Source organism: Corylus avellana, chromosome ca1, assembly GCF_901000735.1.
Source record: "Corylus avellana chromosome ca1, CavTom2PMs-1.0".
In the NCBI taxonomy this organism is placed as follows: Eukaryota; Viridiplantae; Streptophyta; class Magnoliopsida; order Fagales; family Betulaceae; genus Corylus; species Corylus avellana.
Genome location: NC_081541.1, coordinates 47,814,619 through 47,823,482, shown reverse-complemented (window position 1 = coordinate 47,823,482; position 8,864 = coordinate 47,814,619). Strand labels below are relative to the sequence as shown.

The window sequence follows — 8,864 nt, the reverse complement described above, 5'->3', positions numbered from 1 at the left end:
AAACACATGGAATTGTTAATGACCAACGGTCATAAGCAATAAAAGTGAAGGGTTTAACCACTCATGGTAAAAAACGTATAGAGAAATTAAATGGTATTTAATAACCAAACGGTCACAATAATAATTTCTAAGAAACCACTAGTTGGATATTAATCAAAGAATAAAAGGGCTTAAGAAGAAAGAAAATAAAAACAATAGTTTGTAACACATATATTACAACAATCCCCCACATGTTACAAACATTAAAATAAAAGGAGATTGAAAGCATGCATCGGTATGGTACCCGAAGGTTTTAACCGCACCTAGGATAAATAAGTAGGAACTTAATGAATCATGGTAGAGTTAAACTCTTTTAACCAAATCCACAAGTTAAACAAACTTATCATCCGCATAACTTTCTCAAAAAACAAAAAAAAATTAAATCAAATCAAATAAACAAAAAGTCAAATCAAATCAAATAAAGAAAATTGGGTTGTTCTATAGCGGGTTGGCGCCTTATACAGGCCATGCGCCTCTGGGCTTCATGAGTGCTCTAGAGACTTGCCAAAGTCTCATAGGAAGCGGCACCACCTCCACACTCACATAGGTGGTGTCCATCAAGAATGTGTGCAGAGAACATCTCATCCCAACAAGTAGGGACTATGGACCCATTAAGAGTTTTAAATTCATCCTTACTCACTCTGCATCTTTTGTTATTACACCATAAAATGGCTTTCATGAGCGCTCTAGAGACCTACCCAAGTCTCATAGGAGATAGCACCTCCACACTCATATAGGTGATATCCATCAAGAGTGTGTGCAGGGAACACCCCATCCCAACAGGTAGGGACTATGGATCCATTAAGAGCTTTAAGCTCATCCTTAATCACTCTGCATCTTGTACTGTCTTACACTATAGGGATGGACTCATAACTAATCTTTTCAACAAGATAGTTAATAAACATAAATTGACAGTACCATACCTCATTTCACTTGTGACTTCGTTTCCCATTAAACCTCATTCATGGGATCTCCAATCATAGAGGTTGGGTATCAATCACAGTGTCATGATTTGGGTATCAGTCCTATCCCCCTCGATGCTTCTCTCACTAGCCTTCTTGCTAGTGGCTTGGTCAAAGAATCTGTAGAATTCTTTTATGACCTCACAAAGTCCATGGACATATACCGGTCTCAATAAGCTGCCTCACAATATTGTGCACTTTCTCATTATAAATTCTTTACTCGAGCTTTGGCAGCCTGACAATCACAATAAACACATAGATCCAGCTATGTTAGCATATAAAGGCAAATTAAATAAATTAACCAATAGGTTCTTTAGCCATTCATCTTCAGTTCATGCCTTCTCCAAGGCAATTAACTCTGACTCCATAGTAAACCTTGCTATGCAAGTCTTTTTGAGGACTTTCAAGAGATAGCTCTTCCAGCCAGAGTAAACACATAATAGCCATTAGTAGGCTTTGCTCATCTGAATCAAAAATGCAGTTAGCATCACAATATCCTTTCAAGATAGCAAGATAATCACAATATGACAAACAAAAATTAATTGTGCCATTTAAGAATCTCAACAATTTAGAGATAGCATCACAATGCTCAATACCATAATTATGAGTATATCTACTCAATTTGCTAACAACATATGCAATAGCAAGGCATGTACAATTTGTCAAGATATCAAGCTACCAATGATTCGTGCATACTTTTCTTGCAATAATACCATCACCATGATTCTTAACCAAGTGTATTTTTGAATCATATGGTGTAGACATAGGTGGATAATAAGAGTGCTCAAATCTTTTAAGCTCTTTTCAACATAATATGTATGAGATAAAATAATGCAATCATTATCTCTAATAACTTTAATGTCTAAGATGACATTAAGACTACCTATGTCTTACATATCAAAATTAGATGTAATAAATCTTTTAACTTCATGCACAACATCAATGCTAGTTCAAAAAATAAGCAAGTCGTCAATATATATAAACGAATAATGACAAATTCATTATTGTAAAACTTGCTATGCATTTACCAAAAAAAAAAATACTGAAAGCAAGAAACTTTTATTTAGGTGATTGAGAGGCCATCACAAGCTTGACAATGAATCTCCCTTTAATGTTTTGTATTTTTCATGGCAATTTGAGAGATATTCTTGAACATATTTTGCCAAGGTTAGGAATTAGCATCATTTGTTTTATAGTCAAAATTGTGATATGGAATTCTTATGTTGATGTCTTCCCTAATTCTGTCAATGTCTGCATATTTTTAATTTCGAATGATATAGGAGCATGCACAACTGAGTAAGTTTATTTGGTATTATTTGTGTAGGTGGAGATGAGCCCTGTCTGGCAACAGAAGAAACTAATAGATTTTTGCAAGGCAAATGGAATTGTTGTCACTGCTTTCTCTCCATTGGGAGCAAAAGTGACTAGTTGGGGCACCAACCATGTTATGGAGAATGAAGTTCTCATGGAGATTGCAAAAGCAAGGGGGAAGACTGTTGCTCAGGTTTGTCTTAGATGGATATATGAGCAAGGGGTGACTCCTGTGATGAAGAGCTACAACAAGGAGAGGTTGAAGGAGAATCTGCAGATCTTTGACTGGGAACTATCAGAGGATGACAGTAAGAAGATCAGTGAAATCAAGCAGCACCGGATGATGCTCAAGGAGGAACTTATTTCAGCTCGTGGACCCTACAAGTCCATTGAAGAGCTTTGGGATGGAGAGCTCTGAACTTTAACCTTTAAGAGAGTTTGCTGCTTGCATGTAAAATAGGTTGATTTTTATTTTTACAAGTTGTTATTGATCCAAAGGTTGACTTTCACTCCCACATCTTTATAGTTGTATGACAGTCGTATGAGAGTGTACTAAATAGTATTATTCTTATAAAATATTTGTGGGATAAAAATACAGGACGTAGAATTTCTCTTTTGGAATATGTTACTAACTTACTATTTCACTTCTGACGAAAGGCACCGAGACATCAAGTTGTTCGGTTTGTGTTTCATTATTCTTGCAATTGGAAAATTTTTGGTCTTCATCCTTTAGAACAGCCGTTTGCATCTATTTTCAGAAATTTGAAACGAAATCTTTTCGAACCCTAGCCCCATTGGTTTATAGCTTCGATTTTCTGTGATTCTTTATTTCGTTTCTATATGTGGATTTTGGAAGGAAATGCTAGTTTAGAGAGACCCATTTGGGATTGGGTTTGATGTTGAAAGGGGTATTCGTCAAAATGGACCTGTAAGTGTTTTTTTCACTGTTTGTAGGACTGTTTCAAAACTTAATCCCCTTTGGGATTTTGTTGTTAATGTATGCGTGTAGATACTAGATATATTGATGTTTGAAGGTTTTGTGCAGTGATCAGGAAAGGAAGTTGAATGGGTTCAGAACCAAAAAGCAATTGGACCAACTCCCTGTAATATACTTTGGCAAGATCTATGAAATGAGCCGGGCTGTGTATGTTAAGAAGAGAATTTGTAGCTTAAGTATCACCAAAACATGAGTGCTTCAAACTCGGAATTCTTTCCCAGACTGGCTTTTGGGTACTGTTGATTTCATATTCGATGCATACTGAAAGGAGAAATTATTAAATTTATGTTGCCAAAGGCTGAAAATGGTCTGCAATATTTCATACAAAAATTATGCAAACTAGCTGGAAACTTTTGTGCAGACTTCCTCATATTTTTATGGATGACTTCAGAACTAATTGCTTCAGAACTAAACAGCATGATCTGCTTTGGGCATACACATAAAGTTATGATCTATCTAAAATTCCACTTATCGTACCTATTTAATCTGACATTTCTTTCTGCTTTACTAACAATTCAAATGAAAAGTATGAACAATGGCTGGATTATCTTCCCACTTATTTGTACTGTCCTGATTCTCATTCATTATAACTCTTCTTTATAATGTAAAGTTTCAAAGCTGTTGATATTGCAGCTGATATAGGGTATGACATTTCCTGTCTTACTTTGCATAATTAATGTCTAGTGCCACTGATAAGTAACCTGTTTGTATCTTTCTATAAAGAATACTTGCTTGTACTAGAAGATAGGTCTTCTCTAAGGGATAGATGTTGTTTGCTCTTCTTTATCCTTCTTGTTCTGCTGAAGTTTCTTTATTCACTTGTGTTCTCCTGTTTTTATGCTTTAGGATTTCCTGTAGCAGAAATATTTTACATTGGCTCCTTCAGGCTTAAGTGCCATCTGTGCTAATTCTGGTGATTTGAGTCCCTCTTTCATGTTTGTTGTTTATGCACCAAATAGCCCCTTGCTTCTTCAAGTTTAGGGGCAAGGAAGCTTTGAGAAATGGGTATCATTGAAGAGTGCTAAATTGAGATTTTGCCACTAATAACCTTTGTACTGTGCCATGAACAAAAAAGTTCCTTGCACAACTCTGTTATTGGACTTAATATGATCTGTTGTTTGCTTTTTGTTGGGAAGACATTTTGTTTAGGAATTGAACTTGCCTTTCTAGGTAATGCTCAGGAAACATGGACTTGGTATTTGGTGCCTTAAGCTATCTATGCAATTTCTCTATATTATGAAGCAAAGCAAAATGATGAGGTGCTTATATATGAGTATGATGTAGAACACCATAGCATTTTGGTCTTCGAAGTTCTCAGATTGCTTTGCTCACCCAGCTCAAGTTATTGCTTTCTTTTCATTGTGGCAGTGACATTCTTATTTTTTTGCTTGGAACAAAACTTTGGATGGAAATGAAGTGGAAAAAATACTGTGATAAGATCCTTTATTTTTTTTTGAAACTAGCTGCTGAAGACCGCTTGAGCAGAAGCAATACAGCCTAGGCTGCTCTGCTTGAGTGGAGCACACTGGGTTGCTTCAGCTCGAATGGGGCATTCCGCCTGCTCCATGTGATACCACCACTCGAGTGTCCATTGAGCGGTGCACACTGCCTGCACCAAAGAATGGCTGCTGCTTGAGCAGTGGGTGTAGGCTGTCCCACATCATTAAATGAAGCCAATTTCATTTGGGGTTCTTCTTACAATCATCCAATGGATCAGTTAATAGTTTCCGTTAACAAGTCTTGCTAATGAGTGGAGAGTAGTTTGCCAAACAGAGCCCAAATTGCTGACATTTTAGGGCATGCTAATAAAGAGGATGGATTTGGATTTTAGGATCAGAAAGCAAGAAACTTTTATATAGGGTGATTGAGAGGCCATCACAAGCTTGACAATGAATCTCCCCTTTAATGCTTTTGTATTTTTCATGGCAATTTGAGAGCTATTCTTGAACATATTTCATGCCAAGGTTAGGAATTAGCATCATTTGTTTTATAGTCAAAATTGTGATATGGAATTCTTATGTTGATGTCTTTCCTAATTCTGTCAATGTCTGCATATTTTTAATTTCGAATGAATATAGGGAGCATGCACAACTGAGTAAGTTTATTTGGTATTTATTCTTAGCATGATTAGGAGTTTGCCCACAATTAGACCATGTGATTTATTCATAGTCTGTTATTGTATTAATATTTCACACTATACGAGCATGGTGCAGCACAAAATTCCTTCTTTTTTTTTTTTTTTTTTTTTTCTAAATAAATGAGGGAAAAAGGGATTACAGGGGATCAAAATTCCTTCTTTGCTTGTTCATCTTTGCTTCCCATATCTTTGGCAAATGGCAGGTGGAGTGAAACAGGGGAGAGGACATGTTGGCTGAGCCCTTTCCCAATTTTATGAGATATAAACCAAAATTATGGTAAATCTGTTAATAGAATTCTATATGTGATTCTCAATGTATTATGCCTAGATATATATGTTTACAACTTAAAAGATTGAATATGTTCAAAATCTACACTATTCTATCTATGATTCTGGAAGTTCACTAGGCAGATAGGATTATGTAATTTGGTAGATCCCATTTTTATATAATACCCTTAAAATTCAACAAATTAAAAAAAAAAAAAAAAAACTTATTAATGTATCAGTAGTTTCAATAAAAAAAAATCAAAAACCAAAGACGAAATAAAATTAAAACAAAAAAATAGAAATATATAAAAATTTAAAAAACACGTATAAATTAACTTAAACATATAAAAAAAAAAAAAAAAATCCAGTTAGAAAAGACTTGAACTAAAAAAAAATATAAATGCAAAATCAGTCAATGTGGTTGGCCTAAATTACAAATCTATTCGTATGACATAAAAAAATAAAATAAAATAATTCAGAGATTATCGGAATAGGCTAAAATAACAATTTAGTCTCAATAATCAAATTCCGTCAAAATACTTAACAGGTTTCATTAATGTATTACGTTATCACCAATAGAATAATGATACATGCCATTCTTAATTAAAAATAAATAAATATATGAACTAAAAAAAGATATAAATTATTATTATTTTTTTTTTTAAAAAAAAGGGTGGCTGCCATTTTTTTTTTTTAAATTTTAAATTTTAAATTTTATAGTTTTATATATTTATGTATGGTTATTCTAAGCGTGACAGAATCTTAAAAAATGCAGAAAATACTTGGAAGATCAATTTTAGCTTCGTCATAATTTAATATTATATAGTGGGAAATAATTTGGAAATGATATTTCTCTTCACTTTTATCATTTCATTTTCTACAAAACATCTTTGAGATTTATCTTCCACGTGGCTACGCCAGAGTTGATTGAAGGAAAGTGGATGGTAATTGCAAACAGCTGGAAAAGATTGGCATACAATTAATTGAAGGAAAGTGGATGGTAACTGCAAACAGCTGGAAAGTGGATGGTAATTATTATTTCTCTTCACTTTTATAATTTCAATTTCTACAAAACTTATCCTCCAAGACTTGGCTTAAGTCTTCGTCTTGGTCAACGTCAACATTGTGGCAGTTGTCAAGTTGCCCTACAATTATTGAAGGAAAGTGGATGGTAATTGCAAACAGCTGGAAAAGATTGGCCTACAACTATCGAAGGAAAGTGGATGGTACAGGAAATAACTATTACTCTCAAATTTCAGTTCTTAATAAATATTATTTATTTATTTTTTTAATGAAATAGTTATTTTGCGTATCAAACATATTCTTACTGACTTTGTCATCCAAATGAAATAAAAAAAAAAAATGACAAAAATTGTTTCCTTGCATGTCAATTGGTAGGATAAGAAATTGCCTAGAAATATATTTAATGGCATTCTTAATAAATTTGATATATATTACTTTATTGTTTACCACGAAAAATAGTCTCAAATGACCGAAATAATAATATCCTTTTGACACATATGACTCCTATAATTTTCTTCATTTACTTTACTTGTGCTCATGTTATTCTTTTGTTTTTTTTTTAAAATTATATTTATCAGGTACGAATGAAGATTTATCTAAAAAATTGTTGAAGAAGTTTTGAGTAAAGTGAAGAATGCTTGCTTGGATATTGCCAAACATCCAATAAGTATGGATTATCGTACCAAAGAGATGAAAGCTTTATTAAATCTTCGAACAAGTGATGTTCACATTGTAGGCATCTATGGCATGGGTAGAATCAAAAAAACAACCTTAGCCAAAGTTGTTTATAACCAAATATATAATGAGTTTGAAGGAAGCAATTTTCTTTTTAATATTAAAGAAATTTTAGAACAACCCATTAGTTTACTTCAGTTACAAGAACAACTTCTTTCCGAAGTCTTAAAAACCAGGAACTTGAAGATTGCCAATGGCAATAGAGGAATCAATTTGACTAAGGAAAAATTAAAAAATATTGTGGACTTGATGGCTGTCGCAAGTCAACGGTCAACATAATCAACCGACAACCGTGTCCCGCGGGGCCATAAAACTTAGAAGGGAAGGAAGCCGCCTTGACCAGTACTAGCTACAGTGTCAATCTGGAAAGACCCAGAGGATTCTAGGATTCTTCATTATCAAACTTGGTTTCATGATCTACTTATAAAAATAAAAAATAAAAAAAATTGGATTCTAGAATTTTCCATTATCTAACTTGGATTCATTCATGATGTACTTCCTACTTATAAAAAAAAACATAAAAAATATAAAAAATGTAAAAAGAAAAAAACTTGGGTTCTAGAATCCTTCATGCTAGGGGTGTCAACCCGGTTTGATTTTTCGATTTTTTGCCAAAATCGGAACCGGAATCGGGGTACCCCGATTCTCAATTTTGAGAAACCGGAACCGGAACCGGGACCCTGGTTAACCGGGGTCCCGGTTACCAGCCGGTTCCGGTTTTACTCAGTCCGGTAACCGATTTTTTTAAAAAATTGGTTTTTGGGCTTATTTTAGGTATTGGGCTTAAAATAAGCCAATTTTTTTTTTTTTTTTTTTTTTTTCATAAGTTAGCCCATTTTTTTAAAAATCTATTAGTTTCTTTGTCTAAATTAAAGGGGCTTTGTTGTGATTGTTCCAAATAATTAAAAAATAAACCTAAAAAAGTCCAAAAATCCTAAAAAATCAATGTTTTTGCCTATTTGGGCCTTAGAAATAAAAATTTAATTTTTTAAAATACCCTAAACCTAAACCTAAGTGTAAAATATATATATATAAATATTATTAAATAAAATGGAAACCGGTTCCGGTATTCCCGGTAAAAACCGGGTACCAAAAACTGGTACCGGAACCCAGGTACCCAATTTTTGGATTTTTCAAACCAAAATCGGAATCGGGACTCTGGTGTCCTAGTTTTCTGGTTCCACTTCCAATTTTTCGATAATTTTTGACACCCCTACATCCTGCCCACTTTGCTAGGTTTTGATGGAAATATAAAATCCAGCTAGTTACTTTTTCTTGTTTTTTTAATAATAGAGCAGTTTTATCAATATATATTCTTAAAAGTGACAAGATGGGAAAAAAAAGAAGAAAAAGTTTTCACTTATATATATATATATATGGTGAATTGGTGAAA

The 8,864-nt window shown here is 33.6% G+C and overlaps 1 protein-coding gene and 1 non-coding gene across 2 annotated transcripts; both read left to right on the top strand.

Annotated features, from left to right (window-relative positions):
• The first annotated feature begins 2,331 nt into the window (after window positions 1–2,331).
• On the top strand, window positions 2,332–2,730 carry LOC132173874 (non-functional NADPH-dependent codeinone reductase 2-like). Its single transcript, XM_059585542.1, has one exon. It carries the CDS (start codon window positions 2,332–2,334, stop codon window positions 2,728–2,730), a length of 399 nt encoding a protein of 132 aa, XP_059441525.1.
• Window positions 2,731–4,554: 1,824 nt separating this feature from the next.
• On the top strand, window positions 4,555–4,633 carry LOC132168321 (small nucleolar RNA R160). Its single transcript, XR_009438837.1, has one exon. It is a non-coding gene; the product is annotated as a small nucleolar RNA R160 (small nucleolar RNA).
• The last annotated feature ends 4,231 nt before the right edge of the window (window positions 4,634–8,864 follow it).

Excerpts from the sequence above, each read along its gene's own strand:
- LOC132173874 (XM_059585542.1), top strand. The coding sequence starts at position 2,332 with ATGAGCCCTGTCTGGCAACAGAAGAAACTAATAGATTTTTGCAAGGCA.